This window comes from Eulemur rufifrons, chromosome 29, assembly GCF_041146395.1.
Source record: "Eulemur rufifrons isolate Redbay chromosome 29, OSU_ERuf_1, whole genome shotgun sequence".
NCBI lineage: Eukaryota > Metazoa > Chordata > Mammalia > Primates > Lemuridae > Eulemur > Eulemur rufifrons.
Genome location: NC_091011.1, coordinates 38,198,433 through 38,224,555, shown reverse-complemented (window position 1 = coordinate 38,224,555; position 26,123 = coordinate 38,198,433). Strand labels below are relative to the sequence as shown.

Sequence of the window (26,123 nt, the reverse complement as noted above, 5' to 3'; positions counted from 1 at the left end):
TTACACCAAGGTTGAATGTCCTCGACATAATCCTGGGGTCAAAAGATCTGTCTCTTTCTTTTAGGAAATTTATCAATGGTGTGGTTCCTCATGCAACAAATATGAACGTCTGAAGGCAAGCCAGGTAGCCATTGGCATCCGGGATAATGAAAGGAAAGGAAGATCTCAACTAATTGTCGTGGAAGAAGGAAGTGAACCATCAGAGCTTATAGAGGTATTGGGACTTGCTTGTTAAAGGGTTACAACTCCAAGTTGTGTGTGTGTGTGTGTGTGTGTGTGTGTGTGTGGTGGTCGTGGTGGTGATGGGGAGAGACAGATTCAACAAATTTTTTAATACTGGGCCTATGCTAAGATGGAGTAAAAGGAAAGATCAGGGTTGTCTAAGTCATGGAGCTAGGAAAAGACAAAGTCCTGACGGTTTATCTCACCATTGGTGTGACTATCAAAGGAAGCCCTGACCCCTGTCTTCTCAGGACAAATGTATGAATAACACTTTTGAGATTGACTATAAGAATGTATTTTGGAAGGAAGATAATAGTTCATTTGTCTGGGCTTCTTAATATTTTTTTTCAAACACAGTGGTTTTTTTTCAATTTTAAAATTAACAATTGAAGGTTAAGTATCCCTTATCTGAAATGCTTGAGACCAGAGTGTTTCAGATTTTGGATTTTTTCAAGTTTTGGAATATTTGGATATACATAATGAGATATCTTGGGGATGGGACTTCAGTCTAAACAAGAAATTCATTTATGTTTCATAGACACCTTTATATGCATTGCCTGAAGATAATTTTATACCGTATTTAAAAAAAAATTTTGTACATGAACAAAGATTGTGTTAAGTGCTTATGTGTGGAATTTTCCACTTTTGGCATCATGCCATCGCTCAAAAAGTTTCAGATTTTGTATCATTTCAGATTAGGGATGCTAAATCTGTATTTCATTAAAAGAATGAAATAAAATCTTACACCAAGAGATTAACTACATTAATATTTAAAATATTGTAATCATTTTAAGCTAGAATTACAGGCAAGAGACTTATGATTAATTTAATGCTTAAATTAATGTGAAAATTAAGTATCCATTGCTCTATAGACCTGTATCATTTACTTAACCATTATACTAATCTTAGACATTTAGTTGTGACCAAATTTTCCTTTTTAAGAAAGTGACTACCTAATTACATATATTCCCGTAAGATTATTAGTCAAAGAGTATAATAATATTCAGATATCTTGTTATGTGTTGACAAATCAATTCTCATTTATTTATTCAACAAATATTTATTGAATTCCTGTGGTATGCCAAGCACTAAATGTTTGCACCAATTGTTACTCCTTTGTACTACCTCTGTGTTCCCTCATGACTTTACAAAGTGCTGTCAAAATTTATTATTATAATACCTTTTTGAACCTTCTGCATTTAGTAATAGCAGGTGGTATCTCTTTGAGTTTTCATTTCCTTGATTTCCTAGGATATTATGCATTTTTCCCCAGTGATTTTAGTCATTTGCATTTAAATCTTTGTTCTACAGACTGTCTTATAAACATATTTTAAATATTTTTGAGTTAGAGCAATATAATGAAGTAGTTGCATGATCCAGTGATAGCCTAAAAATCCAGTGATTAGAAATCATATGAGATAATTTTGTAGATTGTAATGTCTTTAAACTTTATTACTTTAATAACCCCCAAATGCAGACTTTTATATTAATAATGTTTTGGAAATGATTTTAATTCAGTGGGAAAAATGCTCGTGGTATAATTCTGAGAGAAAAGGCAGGATATAAAATTTTATGTACAATATTATCTTAATATATATCTTAATATGTAAGTTCATGTGTATATAACTATATATTCACATATATACATATACATCTGGTATCTGCTGATATAGTATCAATATTATCTTTGACTTTTGGGTTGTGGCTGCTTGTCATTTTCTTCTTCATTTGTCCTATATTTTCAAATTTTTATGATGGACATGCATTATTCATCTTATAATCAGACAAAAAGGCCATATATAAAAGTAAAATAAAATTAGGGATGATTTTATTGGATTTTCAATAGAATAACATTGCTAATAAATTAGAATTTGTAAACTATTCAAAACAAATTTTTGGTCTTTGAATATTCTTTCAAGGTCTCTGTTATAGAGATGTGATCAACCGTTTAAATCTTCTAACTTGGCATATTTGGAAGCAAAAATCCATAAATGAGATATATTTCTAGTTGACTGTAACCACTTGTTTCAATAGTGTTGCTCAGATAGAAGCAGACCCAGGAACAGGACTCACCCTTGGTGAAGTGGTGGAGAGAGTCTTACTATCAGAGGTCATTCATGTTTTTCCAAGGTCGCCCTAGGTCTAGAGCAAGTCCCTTAACTGCTCATTGTCTCTGGTTCCTCATTTGTAAAGTGAAGGGTCAAAGTGGCTTCTCTGATCCCTGTAGGTTCTGATGCTCTGTGATTCTGTGTTATCTCTTAGGCAGTGGCTGTGTTTAATTACCACTCATTTGACATTGGCAGTCCATTCTAGGAAGTGAAGACACAATTATTTGACACTGTGTTCTAAGAAGTGAAGCTACTGTGGTGGCTGAGGGGCTTGGCTGTGCATGCACACATTTGGTGTCCTTGCTTATTGGATTTCATTCAAGGTTCTGAAAAAGAAAGTGTAGACTGTCAATACATTATACTGTTAAAGTAAGAAAATGCAAATATGAAAAAAACTGTAAAAATATAACTTTGGTTTTAAAATGTTAGTAATAGGGATAAAGTGACAATGCTTAAGATAGAATGTCATGTCTGCGTTTCAGGGACTTATCATTATTAGTTTTTAAAAAGTCCTACAAAGCATCTGCTTTGTTTCCATTTAGTACATTCAGTGTCTGTATTGTATTATATTTGACAGTTCTCATGAACTGAAATGAATTATCAGTGACAACCTTCCTTAGATAAGAAAATGAAGCAGTCAGTGGGCTTTTTGTTTCTGCAAATGTTTTGTAGCCTGATTACACGGTGAGTAGTTATCTGATGAATTAATTGTATACCTGTTATAAACTAACTTGACCTCTAGGCTTTCTCTTAGTGCTGTAACTATAAGGACAGAACTCAACAAGGTCATGAACTTGGTTGGGGAAAATTACAACTTTATTTTCACTAATCTTTTAACTAAAATGTGACATTTCCTCCAATTGTGAATATAATCAACAAACAAGGGTAGCATGGGCAGTACCTGTAACTTTCCAGATCACATTATAGTTATCGAAGAGAACCTCAAATTATCCCTTATGATCATCTCCTACTTGGTACTTATCACATTTATTAGATCTGCTACTCAATAATATTATCTAATGAGTTAGGAAAGAAGCTCATATTACTTTACCGAAAGTTTTTTGAAAATATATGTTGATAGTTGCATTCCAGTATAATTGGTTTCCACTGTAATACTTTGTATTTTGTTTTATGCATTTAAAAACATTTTTCTCATAAGGGGTCCAATAGGCTTTAGAAGTGGCCCAGAGTGGTCCATAGCATACTCTCACACACACATACAGACACACACACACTTTCCTTGTTTAAAATAATGAATGTCATTTCTTTTTCTGAGACTCAAATGCAATGGCTGATTTTACTAGAGAAGTCTAAAAATCTAAAAATTTTTCAAGATATCTTTTAAATTTGACCTTTTAAGAGATTCATTTTTAATGGAGACCTTTTCAAATTACTTAGCTTCAGAAACTTTGAAGTGTCTATGTGAGAGTTAGTAATGGCTTGAAATCAAGGACTTTACAATCTAGTAATTGATCCCATTATCATTACTCTGCATTCAGTGCTGAATTTTTGGAACTTGTCTCTCTAACCCATTAAAGTGCTCAACACTGAAAATTGAAAAATAATTTTCCTGAGAGTTGTTTAAAAAATTGATCTTTAGTTTGAAGTATTTCAGTTCTCCATAGATCACACAATTTTGATATGGCTTATCTCCAGGGTGACCACAAATTTATCCTCCAAACCAAAGCACTTACGACACAGAGACAAGAGGCATTAGCAAGACTGTTGTCTGGGAAAACAGGATGTGTGGTCACCCTCTTTTCTGTATCTTTAGCACTTTTAAAAGCTTATATGCTGGCCGGGGCGCGGTGGCTCCCGCCTATAATCCTAGTACTCTGGGAGGCCGAGGTGGGCGGATCGTTTGAGCTCAGGAGTTCGAGACCAGGCTGAGCAAGGGTGAGATCCCATCTCTACTAAAAATAGAAAGAAATTATATGGATAGCTGAAAATATATATAGAAAAAATTAGCCGGGCATGGTGGTGCATGCCTGTAGTCCCAGCTACTCAGGAGGCTGAGACAGGAGGATCCCTTGAGCTCAGGAGTTTGAGGTTGCTGTGAGCTAGGCTGATGCCACGGCACTCACTCTAGCCTGGGCAACAGAGTGAGACTCCGTCTGAAAAAATAAATAAATAAATAAATAAAAGCTTATATGCCTAAATATGAAAATAATCCTGTATGTGGAAATAACCAAAGCCTGTAACTGAAGTCAGATTTTACTCTGTGCTTGTTTTCTCTTCACTGCAAACATACTTACCATGTAAGCCTGTATATAAATTATGTAAAACATTTTTCATGGCCTTTCTTCTTTTCATATTTTAAATAATCAATGAATTTGAAGGAAAATTAAATATCTCACTATCCCTAAGGTCCCAAACTTTATTCATTGACTGAAATCATTCTCTAAACATTAGGAGGAAAACTAAAAAATCCCCCGAGGAAAAAAATAATTTATCCATCTGTTTTATAGACTTTCATTTTTAAAAAGACAGCATGTGGGGGACGTAAAATAGAGAATGAAGAAGGAGCAAGTTGTTTGAAACAATAATAAAACACAACTAATTTTTTAATCTGGGAAAACTTTTTTAATATAGTTGAATGAAATCTGTTGTTTGTAATCATTCCAAATGCTAGTGACAGAATATTGGCAGTGAAAATACTGCAGGGAGATTGTAAGCTGATGCTATGTTACTAAACCATTAGGTTTCTTGCTTTTATAAAAACAATGGTTAGTCTTCCTGGAAGGTCATATATGCAGTCGTTGTGTTTTGGGTTCCAGACAAAAAAATCAAATTAGCATATCAAATTATGTCTCTGTTAATAAGTTTATTGAGCACTGGTTGGTTCCCAAGAAAGTTTAAAGACTGCCTTTGTTATTGCATGATTGCAGAAATAAACATGCCCTAGGAAAAAGTCAGAAGAGTCGGAATAGATCGTGAGGGGCTTCTCAAAGGCCAGAGAGCATGCTCTGAATAACGCCACCATTTGTTGGAAGAAGTCTCATGGTAAAAATAATATTTCAGACTATATAATGTTAGCATATAGGCTAGATTAACCTCCAAAAAATCTCCCAATAAAGGAATTGTGTTCCTCTTGTTTTTATAAGTCACAGTTGACAACTTGAAAAGAAAATAATTTATTCAGTCATTCTCTTGGCAAGTTGACTGGATATTTATGATGTGCTGATCTGGGCATCTTAGTAAAAACCAGAGTTGAATAGTGAAAATAGTTCTTAAATTATCTTTTAGAGATGTACTGTACAAAATCTATTTAGACAATGGGTAAAATTTTAGTCCTCTATCCCCAAAGTATTTTGCCATATAAAATTTATATCTTATCAATGCTTCTTAAGTTCCTTAAGAATAGGCACTGCTTTTATTTTTGTGAAGCCCTCATGACGCTAAGCCATTGCTCGTTAATAATTGGATAATCAAGACAATTAACTGTGAAATATGTGGTACTAGAAACCCAGTATATTTGTTTTCTTGTTTCCTAGAGAATAGTATTGCTTTAAAAATTTCCGTGTTTAGGTGATAGTGTTGAGGAAGATATGAATAAAGTCAAGCTATTGATTAAAATAAGTTTTAAGACCTACATTTATATAGGTGAGCAGTTGGCATTTATAAGGAAAATCACATTTTCTGCTAGTCCTTTATCAGCTAATCTCTTGGAAAATAATAATGAAGACTTCAGCTTATTTATATTTAGTGCAATACCATCCCATATATTAGGCAGACAGTATATACTCCAAAAGAAGGCATTTATCACAGTAAGAAATAAGTAGCTGGTGTCTAAAATTTTTCCTTCTGTGAATAAAGATGCATGTTGTCCAACTTTGGTTGGCTGTTGCTCACAGCCCGAGTCCTGCCCTCTTTTGGGAACTGTTGAGGCCACCACTGCTCACCTCTCCGGGTTAAAAGTGAATGTGCTCCATGAACTCCAAGGTACTACACAAATGTAAGTGCTTTATCATTGAAATCACTCAATATATTTGTCTTATTCTTCCCTCAAGCTTAATATCAAAAGGCTGTACACATTGCTAATTCTTCTGAAGACCTTACACAATTTAAATGTACAGAAATTGGAGTGATTTTGAAATTCTAAAAATTTAAGCATTGGAACATTCATACATTGCAGCGTGCAAAGTAAGAGATTAAGAAAGAAATCAAATTGGAATTTGGAAATTTAGAATTTTGCCAACATTCTTTAAAGTTCCTCTGTGGAAATGTTTGTTTCTCAGCCTAATCCAAAATTCACAGGATTTACATGGGTTCATGTTTTAATCTTTTAACTAAAATATAATTGTACATTTAAAGAAGACATGATTAAGTTAAAAATGATACTACAGAAAGTGGGAAGAACTTTATTTCTGGGGCATGATCTTTGACTAGACAAATCATTCTCCATTTATCTTTTTAGGATAGTATCAAATGAACCAAAGAGGTACTAATAATGGAAAATGGGGAGCTATTGTGAAAATCTCCCTCACCACCATTTTGGAACAATGTATATGGTGTTTTTCAAAGGGCTTAAAGCATTACGGAAAAATAATATAAATAAGAATAAAAATTGTATCGCTTCTTAGCATTGGGGAACAAGTGTGGGTGTTTTGAGCTCCTTAAATGTAAGACCTAATGTTGTGTTCTGGATTTGTGATACCCAGGCAAAAAATTACTTGTTAAACAATTTTCCGTTGTCCTCTCATTTATCTCATTGTTAGTCAAAACTCTGTATTTTGTTTTTATTATTATTTATTTATTTATTTATTTATTGAGACAGAGTCTCAACTCTGTTGCCCGGGCTAGAGTGCCGTGGCGTCAGCCTAGCTACCAGCAGCCTCAAACTCGTGGGCTCAAGCAATCCTTGAGCTTCCTCAAGCAGCCTCCCAGTAGCTAGGACTACAGGCATGTGTCACCATGCCCAGCTAATTTTTTCTATATATTTTTAGTTGTCCAGTTAATTTCTTTCTATTTTTTTTTAGTAGAGATGGGGTCTCGCTCTTGCTCAAGCTGGTCTCGAACTCCCGACCTCAAGCAGCCTCCCGCCTGTGTCCCCCAGAGTGCTAATATTACAGGCGTGAGCCACCTCACCTGGCCAAAACTCTGTACTTTGTAAGGAGGAAATTTGAGTTGTCTGAGGTTATCAATTTGATCAATAGACACAGTAAGCACTTTAATATTGAGACAACAGAAAAAGTTTTGTCAGAGAAGTACACTTCTCTTTGTGTGTTTTCCTGAGACTTTTTGTAAGTTCTTGGGAAATTGAACAGTGTCTTAAATATTTTGGAATCCCTTGTACATGTAGCATAGGAGATGCTCATCAGTATTTGTTGACTAATTGAAATAACATTATTCTGAGAGCCATATGGAGCCAAGAGGAGGTGCATTTATGGGTTTACCATTCAAAGATTTTTAAATTAAAGGTATCCAAAATATTTTCCACTCTGTCTAGAATAATTCTGAGGCTACATTGCATGTAGAGGAGAGACAAAGTATCAGAGATACCAGCAAATAGGAATCTTTCTCTTTTCTTCCCTCTCTTGCATTGTAATTAAATTATTTTCTCCATCTTGCTTTATGGCAATGATACTTAGTACACACCTGAAATCCAAAGATGTATAGTGACAAGTAAAGCCTGCCGCAAGATTGCAATGGTGCCTTCTAGAATGCTATAGTTGCTATAGCTATTTATGTCTACCATTTATTGATGGCTTACTATTTGCCAGGCATTGTTCAAGTATTATTCATTTGTTGTCATTTAATTTAATGAATTTGTTATTTGGATTTTTGGTACTTAGTTCAGACACCCATTTGTTCCTCATCAGTTCATTCAGTGGGGGAAAGTTGAAATATTCTGAAGAAAGATAAGAAATGCATATAGCAGCAGCATAGTTAACCATATGCTGCAATAAAGTGATAATATTTCAAATAATCTTCCTCTTTGTCAAACCAAAGTTCAAAATGAAGACTTGTGACCTTACAGATAAGATACCACTTATACACTTTTATATGATCAGTCCAAATTAATACCACTTGGCAATAATTTCTGAATGACGTAGCTTGCAGCTGAAGTGAGGGAACTTTGATGGGAAATGTAAATAAGAAAATGTAGTTCCAAGTCAGATAAATGGACTTAATGAGGAGTACAGAGGAGAGCGATGGATCTTTGCCTCACAAAGTGTATATTTGAATTGATAAACTAACATAAAAATTAAACTAGACTAGGAGGTTTCTCTCTTTTGTTTAAATGCTCTTTTTATTATAATAACAGTGATAGCAAATAATAAAAAACTAACAGTAAAAGACTCTTATTTTGTTCAGTAATTTTAGGTCAATTTCTTCTTATTCCTTGTGCTAAGACTTAGCCAGACTCAGATATCAATGAGACAGATCTGTGATTCAGCGATTCACAGTTCCTTACATTCATTTTGTAAATTATATTTTTAATTTTATATTATTTTCCTCCTACATCTTATGTTAAGAATTAAGAATATTAAAAGGTTAAGTTTTCAAGATTCAGAAACTCACATTCCCTTAGTATTTATTTTATAATTATTAATATTTGTTTAATATCATGAGGAAATATGCTCATATATTGGAAAGAACTCCTGAAACAGAGGCCATCTGGATTGTGCTTTTTTTTTTTTTTTTTTTTTTTGAGACAGAGTCTCACTTTGTTGCCCAGGCTAGAGTGAGTGCCGTGGCGTCAGCCTAGCTCACAGCAACCTCAAACTCCTGGGCTCAAGCGATCCTCCTGCCTCAGCCTCCCGAGTAGCTGGGACTACAGGCATGCACCACTATGCCCGGCTAATTTTTCTATATATATATTTTTAGTTGTCCATATAATTTTTTTCTATTTTTAGTAGAGACGGGGTCTCGCTCTTGCTCAGGCTGGTCTCGAACTCCTGACCTTGAGCGATCCACCCGCCTCAGCCTCCCAGAGTGCTAGGATTACAAGCGTGAGCCACCGCGCCTGGCCTGGATTGTGCTTCTAAATACTGTTTTTCCAGAGCCAAGAAGCACAGTGTGTTGGAATTGGGTTATATTGAAAGTACTCATGCAAATCAGTGTTATTGTTATTAGAATTGCTATTATGTTTGCAAAGGTATCTAATTCATCACAACTTTACAGTTATATTATTTTGAAAAATATAAATATATATTTATAAAAGGAATTTTAAAGTGACTTTATAAGGAAAGCGTGGTTTGTTCGTGTAAATACAGCATCCTTGCCCAGTGGAAACCAATAGGAAATTCTCAGTTTGGGATATCCCATAATATTCTACTAATCATGAAAAAGGTACTAACATACTGCTAAAAACAAAATATATTAATAACTGTGTACAAACAAACAAAATCCATCAAATATAGTGGTAAATGAAGTCCTATTCCATGTATAACTGAGAAATTAAATATTAATGCTTTGTTGTAATAAATAAACTAAAAAGCAGCCACTATTGAAAATAAATTTTAATATCTGATGAAGTTCATGTGGACAAGACAAATATGTTGATTAAAAAGTGTTTTGAAGCAAGCAGCAAATGTGGTATATATTGAATTGTGATATTCATTGTCCATTGCTAGGTGATGGCATAATTTCTTTCATCTTGTTGTGTTCTACAAAAGTAAAGGCCAATGGCTCACTGATAGGCTGAATTTTCTGTTCAGTGCTTAATCTTTTTGTTAAATGATTCTTGATATCATACAAGTGCTTCTAATTATTAACACAGAAATTGCACAATCTAAGAAATAGATTTTATTTGCTGCAAAGGAGATCACCACTACCCCCACCATGACAAATATTCAGTGTGTACCATATGATCAAATATGACCAACACTCTTCCATGGGCTTTATAGAATGAGCTAATGCAATTCTTACAACACTTCTGTGAAGTGGGTACATTTATTATTCATTGTATTATTAGGTTATTAAGTATGGAATGTCTGATTTCCTTAAGTACTATGTCTGACAGTTGATATATCTGACATTTCACTTTGATACTTCTCGTCTTTTTTTTTTTTTTTTTTGTATTGTGAAGGTACATCCTCATTCTTTCAAATGCATGGTATGGCTTGCAATTATCTTTCAAATTTTTTTAGAGCAATTTTTGTGAAACCATGGATAAGTCAAAAATTCGTGTTATTTTCAAATATGAGTTCCGTCATGGAACCAATGCTGTGCAGACAGCTCAAAATATCAACAAAGTGATTGGGAAGGATGTGGCTAATGAATGCACAGTACATTGATGGTTTGAGAAGTTCTATTCTGGTGATTTTTAATCTTGAAAATGAGCCACGTGGGTGACCTGAGACCAAGGCGGATAATGATGAGCTGAAAGCTGTGGTGGAAGCAAACTCATTTCAACCTACGCATGAATTAGCTTTTTTGGACTGTGTTTCATACTTCATCTTTACCCAACCATTGTGCTGAACGTTTGCAATTGTCAAAAAGAATCCATTTTTCATCACACGTAACAATACATATAGAAATTATTTGCCTTTATGTCATGACAGCAAAGAAATGCAAGCTTTGAGGTAATTTCTCTTCTGATGCTCGGTTGTGGTGTCCATCCATCCAGCTTCTTTACCTTGCTGATTTGTTTCAAATGGTTCAACATTGTTGGGATAGTAACGTCAAACCCTCCTGCTAATTCATACACACCATAACTGTGGAGAAACTTGAAAGAAGGGAAGTTCTATTCTGTCCTAGTCCTTCTTCTTAGCATTATCAGCTATTTTCTTGATGATTGCATAGAAGACTATTCTTTAGGTGTTGCTTGGAGAGGGGGATATATTCAATTCATAGTTATAAATCTAACTATTAATCTAACAGTTATAAATCTAAAATATAAGGCTTTGACAAGGTTACACCATAAAGATACACAGACTGCTTAAAAAAATCATTAAATCAAGACATGAACAAATAACAGGAAAGTGTAAGTCCATGAGGAGGTGAGTGGCAAGAACTCCAACAGTAAAATCACTATGCAAAGAATCACAGCAGAGATCTGCAGCGTCATACTAAAGAGGGAAAATAATGCTTTGACCAGGGTGCAAGATCTAACATTTGTTGTGTTCCAACTGTGTGTTGGTAATAATAACAATCACTTCACGCACATTATTTCACTTAATCATCATAATAATTGAGTGATAAAAATTATATCATTTAAAATGTGGAAACGAAGTCGTAGAGCCTTTTAGACTCCATCCAAGTCAGGTTGCCTGATCCTGCCAAATGAAGAGATGTGTTAAAGACACAAGGGTGATGCACAGAAATTAGAAAATCCCAAGGCAGATGTTGGCAGTGTCCATTCAAACACTGATCAGATATAAATGTACAAAGTGGGTTTGAGGTCTTATGGGGGAAAAAAAAATTGGTGATCCCCAGAAAAAGCAGATGGCCTAAAATCTTTACCTGAGGTTTGCCCCAGGGGTTTCCAGACCAGCAGATCCTGATGATTTGTCCAGGGGAGGTGTACCCTGAGAAGCTAATGTGAACCTCCGAAATGCTTGGCAGACCTCTCCTGATGGCTGAGTTGGATGAACCAGGCTAGCTGAGCGCTTGAATCATATCACCAGACGAGGCCCAGAGGGCTTTTAATATATACAATGCTTGGGCTTCAATCAGAATGAATAAATCAGAATCTCTAGAGACTGGATTCAGACTTTGGCATTCTCTTTTATATCTGCCCAGATGGTTCTAATATGCAGCCAGCGAAAACAATTGCTGTAGTTAAATAAGTTGGCATTCTGGCCTACGTATTTTAATAACTTATGAATTGGCTTTCCATGTTATACTAATGTATAAGTTAACTTTCCATATTACAGCAACTTACGAGTTAACTTTCTTGCGAGTTTGACCCTCTAAATTGGACCTCTGATATTTTGATATTACAGTGGTCTGAAGATCCAACCTGCATTGTGTTAAGTTCCCCAAGGCCACAGCATTCCCTGAGTCCTCTAGAGCTGCATTGTCCATTTGGCATCCTCAAGACGTATGTGACTATTTAAGTTTAAATTTAAATTAATTTAAATTAAAGAAAACATAAAATTCAGTTAGTCACACTAGTCACATTGCAGGCACTCAGTAGCTACAGATAGCTAGTGACAACTGTGTTGGACAGCACAGATATAGAATATTTTATCACTGCGGAAAATTCTATGGGATAGCCCTGCTCTAGATAATTAACTAACTAAACCTCTTGCAGACACCCAATTCACTTTGTCCTTTTATTTGAACATGTGTATCACATGCTTTCTTTCTCTTCCCTAAAAAACCTTTAGCCACTCTTTAATATACTAAATTACCCTTTATTTAGTTTATCAGTAAAGGGATAAAGCTAGGAGGCAGGGAAGCCCATCACTGAGAGAGAGCAGCAGAGTAAATGTTGGACTCTCACATCCAGATTAGGTGGAGCTGGCTAAACAAGACCTCAGCTTTCCTCGGAATTGCCTCCTGTTTTATATCTGCGGATCTTCCCTATTACCAAATATTTGTCTCACCTAAGGCATACAATGCCTTGCAGCAAGTAAATACGCTATAACAGCAAGAATTCACTTCATCTCTACAATTTATTTCTATGCTCCATATGCTTGTAACTTACTGATTGTGTTTCAGTTAGGGAAAGAGATTAGATATTAAATTACTGAGTAATTAAAATGTTCTCTCTTGGAACCTGAGAGCTTATGCTGTTTATAGTGAAAATAAAAGCAGAACCATCCACCCTAAAATATTTAAGGTAAGAAGAACAGAATGCCTCATTTTCTATATAAAGAATACTGAAGTAGGAGTTAGAAGGCCCGGGATGTACATCTTGGCTTAATATTTATGAGCTATGGATCAAAGCAAAACTCCTAACTTCTCTCAGCCTTGTTTTGTTAATCTATCAAGGTGATGTAATCATAACACTGATCCTGCCCACCTCTCAGAGTTCTCACGGAAAGCACATAAGACCCTCGACATTAAAAGCCTTTAGGACTTGTCACCAACTTGGAACATTTTCATCAAAAGTGCTCTAGAACTTTGATTTATGTATTGTCCTCCAGGTCACATACTATTGTCCTTTTCCTATGATGCACTTGAAATACTTAGTCTGAAGTGGCCAAAAATATCTTGACTTTTCTGTAAAAGGAAGGAAAGCCCATCTTGAGAATGAGCGAGTGTCAATGTTGGAATTTCATATCCAAACTAAGTGGAGTTGTCTAAAAGATAAAAAATAAATAAACAAATAAAAACAGATGCACATGCTGTGAAAACTAAGAATTAAGAAGACGCAGCCATTTTTTTTTTAACTGCCTGGTCCTTTCTTAAAAAAACTAATTTCCACATAGGTCTGCTTGAGTTTTAAAAGAAAAAGTCACCCTAGGTGGTATAGGGGAAAAAAACTCACCAAGGGTAGTCTTGACACAGGTCATGAGAACCTAGAAATTCTGAAGCTAAGGGATTGTGAATCCGAAACTAGAATTGTTTAATATAAATTTAATATAATTGCTGTAATTAATATAAATTTCTTCTGATTTATTTTGAATTGAACTCCTGTTGACAGCAGAGAGTGAGCAGCAGAAAAGATCTATTTAGGCAGAAAACGAAGTTATATTTTCACAAATGTCCAACCTCTTTAACGTATTTGCAGTAGGGTCTTAAATTGCTGAACATTTCTATTAAGTTACTGACCAAACATGTCATTTCATCCTTGTATCCAGTAGTATCATGGTAGATGTCAACAAGTGCTATTACTGTATTAATTATAATTAGCTGAACCAACAAAAGAATAAAGCTCAGTTTTGCTTCTGCCACACCCAGTCAACCTAGATAGAAGTTACATCCAACATTAGGTGAAGCCCAGGGGAAGGAATAAGCGTGGTTCCCACAGGGGACACCGAGAATGTCATTCTAATTAAAGAAGGGTGCTAGGTAGAGTATGCTGAAAAATAACACAGGGTAGATCACATCCAGAGACGTTTTGGTTCTGTATGATAAGCATTCAATTCAGAATAATCTGGATTGCAGATTCCTGGGCCTCACCCTAGACCTATTTATTGACAATGGCTGGCAGTTGGGAATTTGTGTTTTATCAAATTACCCAGATGTTGCATGCAGATATAAGATATAATTTTTTTTAAAAAACTTTTCAGCTTTTTTAAGGTTCCTTTGACAAATAAAAATTGTACATGTATAAGGTGTAAATGTGACATTTTGATAAGTGTTTAAATTGTGAAATGATTACCACAATCAAGCTAGTTAACATCACCTCACGTGTGTGTGTGTGTGTGTGTGTGTGGTGAGAATACTTAAGATCTACCCTCCTAGCAAACTTCAAGTATGCAACATGTTATTAATAACTATAGCCAGTATGCTGTACCTTAAGTCTCCAGAACACATTCATTTTATAACTGCAAGTTTGTTTGTACCCTTTCACCAACACTTCCCCATTTCCCTACTCCCCAGTCCGTGGTCACCACCATTCTAGGACTGTCTGTTTCTATGAGTTGGAGTATTTTGGATTCCGCATATGAGTGAAGACAGGCAGTCTTTCTGTGTCTGGCTTATTTCACTTAGTATAATGTCCTACAGGTTCATCCATGTTGTTGCAAATGGCAGGATTTCCATGATCTAGAGTCATATTCTTAAAACATAGGAGCAATGTGAAATAAGAGGCCAGTAAACAGGATAATTTTTAGGATACAAAGAGGAGGTGAAACTGAAGGCGGATGGAATTGACAGGAGTAGCTATAACCCATGACAAGAGAGATGAGGGCCTTCACTAAGGTCTGAGTAAAGGAGTCAGTGACTCTCTCACCATTGTCATAAAAAATAGAATTTAAAGACTAAGTAGGTTGGACATTCAAACTGGAGGAAAGGAAGTATTCAAAACTGACCACATGATTTTAAATCTCTGTAAAGAGAATAGAGATACGCTGACACAAATAGAGAATTGAGAATGGCTAGTTTTGTAGGTAGTAAGTTCAGTGTGTAGCATATTAGATGACAGTGATGCTTTTAAATGAAAACTTAAGGAAATAAATGAAAGAAAGAGGAATTCCAAGCTTGAGTGACAGATTTTGGCTAGAGCAATAGATGAAATTTTTATGAAACACCCTCAAATAAGGCTTCTCTGTTTTCTTAGTTCTTTAAATTGTCAAAATTTATGTTATTTCAAATACAAAGGACTATATGAGCTAAATACTAATCACGTGGACTAATGCTAAAATGAAAATGTTTTAAATTTAGGCATGATCCTAAAAGCTGTATTTACAGTTTATTTCATCAAAGATCAAAATGTATGGCATAGCTGATAGAGTGAATATATTTCATTATTTTGCTTTTACTAGGCAGGAGGTAAATGCTTAGTTGTTGAACTGAATTTTAAAATGACCCTTAGAGATACCAGACAATATACAGCATTCCCCTACCCCTGAAGTTAAGCCTGTTTTCAGTAAGTCCCTTGGGTTCAATTTGCAACTATGCCACGGTCCTTTGAGAGGCCAATTAAAATACCTGGCTAATATAAGAATTGTTGTCTGAAAATTAAAAGTTAGAGCATGCCCCAAATCCCAGACTTAGTTGGCCTGCTGGGAGATTTCCCAGTAGTAGATATGCCCTAAACCCAAAGTGTTTATTCCAAACTACTGTCTTGATTGGAGTAGAATTAGAAAAGGGTATATGAGAAGACCTTTGACAGCTCTTATAAGCTATAGATACTTCTACCAAAGTAAAAATGTTTTTAAAAAATTTGAAAAAAAAAGCTTTTGGTTGCAAGTGTGTTAATTTTAGGCTTGATTCTACTTTTAACAAAAAAGATAAACTATATTACTATCATTTAGCATGCCCAGTATTTTTTTTATTCTTATTTCAGCATATTGTGGGGGTACAAAAGTTTAGGTTACATATATTGCCTTTGCCCCCCCAACTCACCCCCCAAGTCAGAGCTTCAAACGTGTCCATCCCCTAGACAGTGCGCACCGCCCTCATTATGTATGTATACACCCATCCCCTCCCCCACCCACATCTGCCCGACACCCAATCAATGTTATTCCTAAATATGCTCTTAGGTGATGATCAGTGAAACCAATTTGCTGGTGAGTACATGTGGTGCTTATTTTTCCATTCTTGGGATACTTCACTTAGTAGAATGGGTTCCAACTCTTTCCAGGAAAATACAAGAGGTGCTAGATCACCATTGTTTCTTATAGCTGAGTAGTACTCCAAGTATTTAAAACATTTTATTGATCACACTGTGAACAAAATGATGGGCGTGTTCCCAGAGGAGATAAGTTCTCTGATGCATATCTAAACTCGAGATTGTACTTGTACTTATGCAAGTTTTATATACATTTTTATTGTTGTACAGTATCTAGCAGTATATATTTTTATGCAATATATTTTAAGGAATACTGAGTATAAAAGACATTACACAAGGAATTCGTTGTCTATTAAATATTTTTGGATCTAAATGAACACCTCTTTGCATTTTCTAAACATTTCTATGATGAAATTTATATGAATTCATATCTATAATGTAATAAAAGCCACATTATTTAGAGTAAGTTTATATTTTATTCCTGACTTTAACATTCTATGGTATTTGTATCAATTAATTTAATGAATTAAAGTGCTTATAGACATATTTATTGTGATTTCAACATAAAAAAAATTCAGAGCAGATTCAAATGTATTTTCTACCAAACATTTTACTTGAACTTTTGGATTGCGTCACATATGCAAAGAATATATAAATACATTTATTCATTCATTTGTCAAATACTTACTGAGCATGTACTATGTCTTAAGCACTGTTCTAAGTGTCAAGGATATAGTAGGCAACAAAGCATGATTATGGTCACCAAGAACTTACATTTTATCTATCCTATGATATGTCAATAATGACAATAGTATTTTACTCTCAAATAGTAACTTTGATTCAAGTCTTTATAATAATAAATTAATAAAACCTATAGATTATTTCTAGAATCAGAGGTCATGGAAGAAATTCTGCTGCAGAACTGAACTTTGAACTCACATTTTAATGAGTTCCTGCTAGTTTTCAACAATATGGACACCTAGATTTTCAAATTTGGGATTTTGCTTTCTTAGAAATTCACATCACCAGGAAACTCAGTTCTTGTTTACTTAATGCCATTGACAGATTTGACCCATGGGAAAAGGCCTACATTGTATGAATTGATGAGAAATGTTTGAGCCTGATAATGTTAATTGCAAATATTTTATAATCGATGTCTTTGTAAAATGTAAGATGGTTTACTATTTTTTAAACTCTGCATCCTTTAATGAGAAGTCTTTATCTTTCATCTATGGTTCACCTTTTTCTAGGCTTTAGGGAAAAAGCCAGAGATTCGGGATGAAGACAATGATGACGACATAGTAGCAGACATAAATAACAGGAAAATGGCTAAACTTTACATGGTGAGTTCACTGCTAACTGAGTGCTGTTGTTTCTGCTGGACTGGATGTAGTTAGGGAGGCCTGGTTCGGGAGAGACTCTCTTTGCAACAGTCGATAACTCTCCTCATTGCCTTCCAAGAGAAATGTGTAGATAGAATCAGTCCTTTGCCCTTTTATATTTATTAAAATTATTCTTTCTATTAATTTTTGTTATTTTTATTCAAAACAGCAAATAAGTGAATTTATTGCTATGACTTACATAAAATTATATATTGTTGCTGTGCCAGTTTGGAACAACATATTTTGATATATGGCACTCAATAAAATGTTTCTTTTATTTATTTTTTTTTCACTTTGTCTCATGGGCCTCATTTTAAAATGGTTCTTTTATAGAGTAAAAGATTTTGTAAGCTTTTTCTTATAATTTTTTAAATCATCTAGCCTAAAATGTTAATTTCTTGTATCATTTCTTTTATGATCTTGATCAGATTACAAAATCTTCACCCTTCGCTGTATTTAAAATATCCTATTTAGCCATAATGAAGGCTTTCTTTATTACAGGTGGGCAAAGCTATCAAATCAAACAGCTAGAAGGAAACAGCATAAAAACAGCCCTGTCCTGAGCACTGGCAGACCTAGTGCTGTGTCAGCCCTCTGGCAAATGACCCGCTGTGTGGCCTTGGGCAAGACATAATCCTTCTAGGTCTAGTTTTCTTACCTGAACAAAAGGAGATTATATAAGATGATTACTCACGTTCCTTCCAACTATATAATTTTATGCTTTTATTGCTGGTGAGGGTAACAAAAGCCACAAGACATACCAGTTAAGGAGGCTGCTAAAATGAGATTCTTCAAGTGTTCCCTCCCCTGACAAATTTGTTTGCATGTGATTTGGAGCAGATCTTAATCTCCTTGCAGAATTTTGTAGTTTTTGTATCTGTAAGAGGAAAAAAATTATATTTGCAGCTCTTTAAGGGTCTTCTAGCTGAGAAACTCTGTGATTTTAAATGAAGATCAAGCTACTAACTTGTGCAGCATAACTTCCTTTTCATAGTGGAGAAACGGATTCTTTTATTTCTAGATGGTGAAGGGAAATATGGTTACCATTTCTACTAAATACTCACAATTTTTATATTATATCACCAATCAAAACTATTCTCCCTCTTAGCGTTACGGACTAAAGAAATATTTTTAAGTGGGAAAATGTTAATCCTAAATCATGGCTTCCTCTAGTGGAACTATAAGGTATTGCATGCATCTAAAGTATTAAGTCCGTATGGAAATGATTGGGGGTTGCCAAACAAGACTGGGAAGCCGGATCACCTGGGGCACTTTCTAAAAATACAGAATTCAAACTCCACCCTCTTGCTGCAAAATCCCACCACTGATCTAGAGAGGGCCCTGAAATCTGCATATTTAACAAGTGCCCAGGTAATTACATTGTAGCCTACAAGCTGGACACTGAAAACCAATGAATTCTAACCTGTACACTATCACTTTCAATTTTCTAAGACCTACAAATTAAAAGAAAAAAATGTTCTGTAGTCATTTCCAAACGTGACAGAAGAGATTTACTTTGATAATTTATACAAAGTATACTTAAATTGTAGGACCCATATTGAAAAAATCTTTACATATGAATTATAATATATCAGTGTCTTCCTTTACACAGGGCCTGGCATATAGTAGACACTCAAGAAATGTTGACTGAAAGAATGTTTAACTTTAGCTTTTCATGTAAGATTATTACTTACTTGAAAAAATTGCTCTAAAATGTAAGAGAAATAATCATGTACAGTTCATTACATAGTGCTTGGTACATATGAGCATCTCAATAAACCTTAGTGATTATTATTATTCTTACTATCACTGTTATCGTCTGATGTTTTAGGCACAGTGTCAAAACTTAACTTTTTATTCATAGTTCTTTTACTCCAGAGGACTTAAAAAAAACTTTTTGAGGTATAATTTTGGGCTCGTGGATTTTTTTAATTTGTTGAAACAGCTTTATTGAGGTATGATTTACGTGCCATAAAGTTCATACATTTAAAGTGTACAGTGTAATGGTTTTATTACATTTAAAGAATGATGCAACCATCATCGTAATCTAATTTTAGAACGTCTTTATCATCCCAGAATGAAACCACGGAGCTCACGGTGTTTCTGTTTAGGTTTCAGATGCAAGTGGCTCCATGAGAGTGACTGTCGTGGCAGAAGAAAACCCCTTCTCCATGGCGATGCTGCTTTCTGAAGAATGCTTTATTTTGGACCACGGTGCTGCAAAAAGAATTTTTGTATGGAAAGGTAAAATAATGCCATTGACATTCTTGCTGCATTTCAGATTTAACCATTTCCTCAGAAGAGTAAAGAAAATATCTTTTCTGATTTTTTTAAAGGCCTAACTTTTAAGAATTGATCTTTAAATGTGTTCCATAAAATGCAGTGATTTTCCTCCTACCAGCATCATTTACCAGGAATTTTTGAGTTTAAAAAAGCACTTGGGCAATATAAAAATAATTTGTTTTATAAATAGCATTCATTATTGCATTGTTAAATATATTTAATATACTAAGAAATTTTTGGTATTCTTTCATGACTTTATTTATGTTAAGTTATGTTTATTTTTGTGCACAAGTATTCCTTAATCATATAATGTCTTCCCTCTCAGAAGTTCTGTATTTTTAATTTACCTTGTATTTTAGGTAAAAATGCTAATCCCCAGGAGAGGAAGGCTGCAATGAAAACAGCTGAAGAATTCCTACAGCAAATGAATTATCCCACCAATACCCAAGTATGTGTGAAAATGAAATGGCTAGAAAAAACTTCAAAGCGTGGGAGCTTATGACATCTCCACAAAATTCATGAAAAAAAATTGGTTTACAGTAATGTATGTTATGTATGTGAAGTCATTCTCCACCTGAGTGTGTGCAGTCTTCTGTCCTATGTCCCCAGTACTTTATCTGTGTGGAGGATAGAATTTTGCAGAAACTGGAGATTAGTCTTTCCATAAGGCCACCCACCCGTTCACTTCCTCCACAGTCTTTAATTCAAGATAATAAACTACAGTTGAATTAACTAAGAGCACTTATCAGTTATGCCTTAGAGCAAGTTGTGCAAACCCAGATAATATTTGTCTTCATCAAGATCAAGATCGACTTAGATACTGGCCAATTACTCTTTTCCTTTCTGAATTTCTCAGGCTCATCTACTCTCTTCATTTTTATGTCCTGACACATGAAATAATTTCTTCCGGGTCTCAGATCTCTTGTGAACCTAAAGTAGAAAGATGAATTTATTTGACTGCAGTGGTAACATAAGAAAGAACTTTATTTTTATTTCAAATATTCAAATTCAGTGGCAATTACTTTAGTTTTGAGGGAAAACATGGTTGTATTATTTTAGCTTCATAGCTTCTAAGTTTTACATCTGTAGTCACAGAAACCAGGATAATCTTTTCATTTCCGTGGTACTTTCTCCACTACTAGATTCTTATTTTCTCTCGATCTCTTATTTTTCTGGTTATTATTATCATTATTTTAAATTTCAGATTCAAGTTCTTCCAGAAGGAGGTGAAACACCAATCTTCAAACAGTTCTTTAAGGACTGGAGAGATAAAGATCAAAGTGATGGCTTCGGAAAGGTCTATGTCACAGAGAAAGTGGCTCGAATAAAACAAATTCCATTTGATGCTTCACAATTACATAGTTCTCCGCAGATGGCGGCCCAGCACAATATGGTGGATGACGGTTCTGGCAAAGTGGAGGTATTTACCTGTTTTTGTTTGTTTTTATCAAGCCCATTTATGCCAGTTTATGTAGAAATATAACTTCAGGAAACCACAAACATTTCAAAATGTGAATTTTGGGCCGGGCACGGTGGCTCACGCCTGTAATCCTAGCACTCTGGGAGTCCGAGGTGGGCGGATCATTTGAGCTCAGGAGTTCAAAACCAGCCTGAGCAAGAGCGAGACCCCATCTCTACTAAAAAATAGAAAGAAATTAACTGGACAACTAAAAATACACAGAAAAAATTAGCTCGGCGTGGTGTCGCATGCCTGTAGTCCCAGCTAATTGGGAGGCTGAGGCAGAAGGATTGCTTGAGCCCAGGAATTTGAGGTTGCTGTGAGCTAGGCTGACGCCACGGCACTCTACCCAGGGTGACAGAGTGGGACTGTGCCTCAAAAAAAAAAAAAAAAAAAGTTAATTTTGCTCTGTAATAAAGGTGGTCCAAGACTATATTAACACAGAATTCAAAGCTGGAAGAATTGTTATCTGACCTTCATCCCCATTTTACAGATGTCTATATTGAGAGCCCAAAAAGTTACATTTGTGGAAGATCACCTATTTATCGTCTTAGAGACCTAACGTGGAACCCAGCCATTTTGTTACCTGGTGGAGAACTGTTCTTTCTCTGGAAAAGTCCATGTTTTGAGATTGTCCATTAAGGGTGTGCTGCGCCAACTGCACCAGGCACTGTCAGTTTTTCCTTCCCCCACACATTGGGGGAATCCATGAAAGTAAACTGGTCATGAGTATGTGCTAAAAAAACAGATATTTTTAAAGCATTAGAATTGAGTTTGTTGATTATTCCATTTTAGGCAGAAATTACTAAAAATCCCATAATCATTCTCCCTAAATCACACTCAATCCACTCTTGAATCGTCTAACTTGAGACCTGGATGATGTCACCCTCCATTTTAAAATATTTTGATGGCTCCCACAGCTTTCCTGACAACATCCATCTTCACCTGGGCCTGCAAGGCCTTCCATGATTTGACCCTTGCCCTCCTCCCCGCTTCACGACTCTTCCCCTCTGCCATCTTGCTAATGTTCCCACACTTCCTTGGGGACTCAGTTAAATCACAGGCCACACCTCTTCCGAGAAGGCTTTCCCCAGAGCTGAAATGATCTTTCTCTGTGCTCAACCCATAGTGATATTTTTCACAGAATTTATCATATAAGTGCCACAGAATTGTTCTTTTACTTACAGGTTTCTCTCATCAGTCCCTTGAGGACAGGAATTAAATATTTTATCTCTATAGTTTTAGGTCTTAGCATAATGCTTAGACGAAATTATATGGTCAAGAAATTTGGGAAATAATTTTTCCTCTTTTCAGAGACATGAGTGTGATTCTAATGTGCGCAGAGGTTGGGGAGTGGGAAATGCCAGGGGAGAAGGTCACAAATGTCCCTCATGGCTGTTGTGGGAGGGGGTATAAACTTCCGGGTGTGGGTCTGGCTCCTGCTCAGACATCCTTTCTGGAGCTCAGCACAGGCAACACGGTCAGAGGGCTCTCGTGGCAGGCTTGGCTCCCAGCACCAGCTCTGTCCCTGCTGTAATCTCCGTCTCAGACCACAGCATCTCTGAGAAGTCCTCCTGTGCCACCCCTAGGGCTGCTGAAATTTGGGGCCTCTCTAGGCTCTTGGGTGTAGTGAGGCCATGCTGCCGTTTCTCCTCTGCTCACTGGGATAGCACAGGAAGGCATCTCTCCGAAAGCACTGCACTGCTGCTCTGCACGTGCTCCTGGCAGATTTCAAAGCAAAGAATTTGCCCTGCCCCTCCCCAGGACCCAGGGAGGAGGAGGTGTGTGCACACAGTGCCTAGCAGCCTCTCACTCATTTGTTACTCTCCTATTTCATCTACAACTCTTCTCTCTGCAACTTGGAGAGCCTTTAATCTGTAATGAAGATGATGAGGTAGAATAAATGTGGTTCTGTCTGCCTTTATGCCTTGTTGTATACCTTTTCAATCTTATGCCTGGATGGCACCTTTTAAAAATAAAAGTCATGTTCTTAGCATCTACCTTAGCCTGTTGAGGCTGCTATGACAGAAATACCATAGATTAGGGGCTTAAACAACAAGCATTTATTTCTCACAGTTCTGGAGGCTAGCAAGTCCAAGATCAAGGTTTTAATGGGTTCTGTGCTTGGCGGCCATCCACTTCTTGGTTCATAGACAGCTGACTTTTTACTGTGTCCTCACATTGATGGAAAAGGAGCTTGATAGGTCTCTGATTATCAGGGCACTAATCCCATCATCAGGACTCTTCCCTCATGACCTTGTTACCTCCCAAAGGCCCTAACTCCTAATACCATTGCATTGGGGGTTAGGATTTCAACATGAATCTTGGGGGAGCTCGAACATTCATTCCATTGCAGCATTGTTATTATTTGGTCACAGTCTACCAACTCTCACCTGGGAACATAATAGTCTCATGTATTAAAGCACAAGGAAAAAGAAAAAAAAATGTTTTCACAACTGATGAAAACATTTTTCTATAAAGTTGAGATATATTTCTGAGCTAAATATTGCAGTTTTTTATTCCACTAGAGTGTTTGGTTATTTTCACTGATGTATCAAACAATAGATATTTATTAATCAACAGTCTCAGAACTGAGCTATAATAAATACTATGGAGAAAGCAAAAGAAATATAAAAGCACTTAAAAAGTCAACAAATTGTCAAATTGATAAAAATTTCTTTCTTTTGCTTAATTTGTAATCTAGTTAAGAAAATAATTTAAAAGTTGTTTAATGTTAGATTTGAGCCAAAAATTATTTAAAGCTTATGAAAAGTATTACTAGATCAAGAAAATTTTTATTTTATTTATTCTTATTTCATCATATTGTGGGGGTACAAAAGTTTAGGTTACATATATTGTCCTTGCCCTCCCACCCCCCTGAGTCAGAGCTTCAAATGTGTCCATCCCCTAGACAGTGCGCATCAAGAAAATTTTCATGTAGTATGTGTATTTCATTTCTTTCAGATTTGGCGTGTAGAAAGCAACGGTAGGATCCCAGTTGACCAAGACTCATATGGTGAATTCTATGGTGGTGACTGCTACATTATACTCTACACTTATGCCAGAGGACAGATTATCTACACTTGGTAAGTTTACCTTTAGCAAAGATCTCATGTTCCACTGGGGCCAGATTTTACTTCAAAGTATTAAATTCCATGCAGTATGGGACAACATAATCCTATAGTTACCCCAGAGAGATTTGTATACCATGCTCGTAGTATTTCCCTTTGACACAATTTTGACTATGTTTGTAGCTGCTGTCCACACGCAGGAGGAGTTACATAAAAATCATCCTATCAAGTCTAGGAAAAAAGTTTTACTATCCTAAACAGTAATGTTCTCTTAGTGGGTTTGTAGTTCAATATCTCATCTTATATGCAGGATAACACTCCAGTGTCAAGTGTTGGGTACTGTGTCTTTTTATTGTAAAATTCACCAAGGCCCACCCTTACTGAAGCTGCAAAGGTGCAATGAGGCAAACTCCTTAGGGGATATGATTTGTGATTCCATCGCATACATCAGAGACCTCAGATTGATGCATCCTTATTCTGTGATTACATTACATTCACAAAAATGGAGAAAATATGCCATTGTATGCACATCTTACATGGTTTTGCATAATGGTTTGAGTTAACTGAAGTTTAGGTTTACTTAGAGTCAATACTAACACCCTACTCAAGGAGGAAATAACAAGATGGCCAACCAAGTAATTTAAGGCTCTACACCATGATGGGCTATTTCACCGTATAGGGATTCTGCAACAAATCATAGAAGGTGAAATTTTCTTTTTATTAAGTAATCAGGTAAAATAGAACATTGTTATGAAGACTGAAAAAAAGAATTCTATTCTCAAAAAAGATCTTAAAGCTGAGGAATGTGGGTGGAAGTTACAAGGGCAGGGCGGGATCCTACCTTAGCCTACATGGTGGTGGCAACCTTTAATAGGCATATTGGATATACGCATATTCAGGCAGGGCTCTGACATGGTGATTTTTCTCTTTGGTGAGCCTCACATGCTAAACATCCATTCCCATGGTCTGGCCATGTACGCTGCTCAGTGCCTTTGAGCTCCAACCAAGTTCAGGAGATGGGTTGATACCCAAAGGGTGGTCTGGGAAACAGAAACATCACTGTCACCTGGGAGCTTGTTAGAAATGTAGACTCTCTGGCCTCACCTTTGACCCACTAAAGCAGAGCCTGCATTATAGCAAAGTCCTCAGGTGATTCATATGGACTTTAATGATTGACAGGCACTGCCTTAGGAAGTGGTTCTAAACACTGGCTGTACATTGGAATAACCTGGACAATATTTCACAAATCTAAATGCCCTCACCCACACTAAATAAATCAAAATCTCCGGTGGTGAGATTCTAATGTACACCATTGTATTAATGTGAACCACTGCCCCCAGGGACATTTCTGACCCCACAGTCACTCCATATGCTATCCACGATGAGTGTGTTTAGCTATTTAGCTCTGTGGTTAAGATGCCATCTCAAAAGCAACCATTTTTTTGAACAGCATGTTTTGGCCAGCAGAGTGCTAGATGTTTCCATATATTATCTATCTTCCAAAAAAAAAAAAAGAGAGAG

At 35.9% G+C, this 26,123-nt stretch overlaps 1 protein-coding gene across 1 annotated transcript in view; it reads left to right on the top strand.

Moving 5' to 3' along the window:
• Positions 1–26,123, top strand: part of SCIN (scinderin) — a 67,982-nt gene that overhangs the window by 21,870 nt on the left and 19,989 nt on the right. The window contains exons 4-9 of the mRNA XM_069461889.1: positions 65–214; positions 17,658–17,750; positions 19,901–20,033; positions 20,432–20,520; positions 21,277–21,492; positions 24,496–24,617. Coding sequence (XP_069317990.1) covers positions 65–214; positions 17,658–17,750; positions 19,901–20,033; positions 20,432–20,520; positions 21,277–21,492; positions 24,496–24,617 — 803 coding nt within the window. The remainder of the gene's footprint in view (positions 1–64; positions 215–17,657; positions 17,751–19,900; positions 20,034–20,431; positions 20,521–21,276; positions 21,493–24,495; positions 24,618–26,123) is intronic.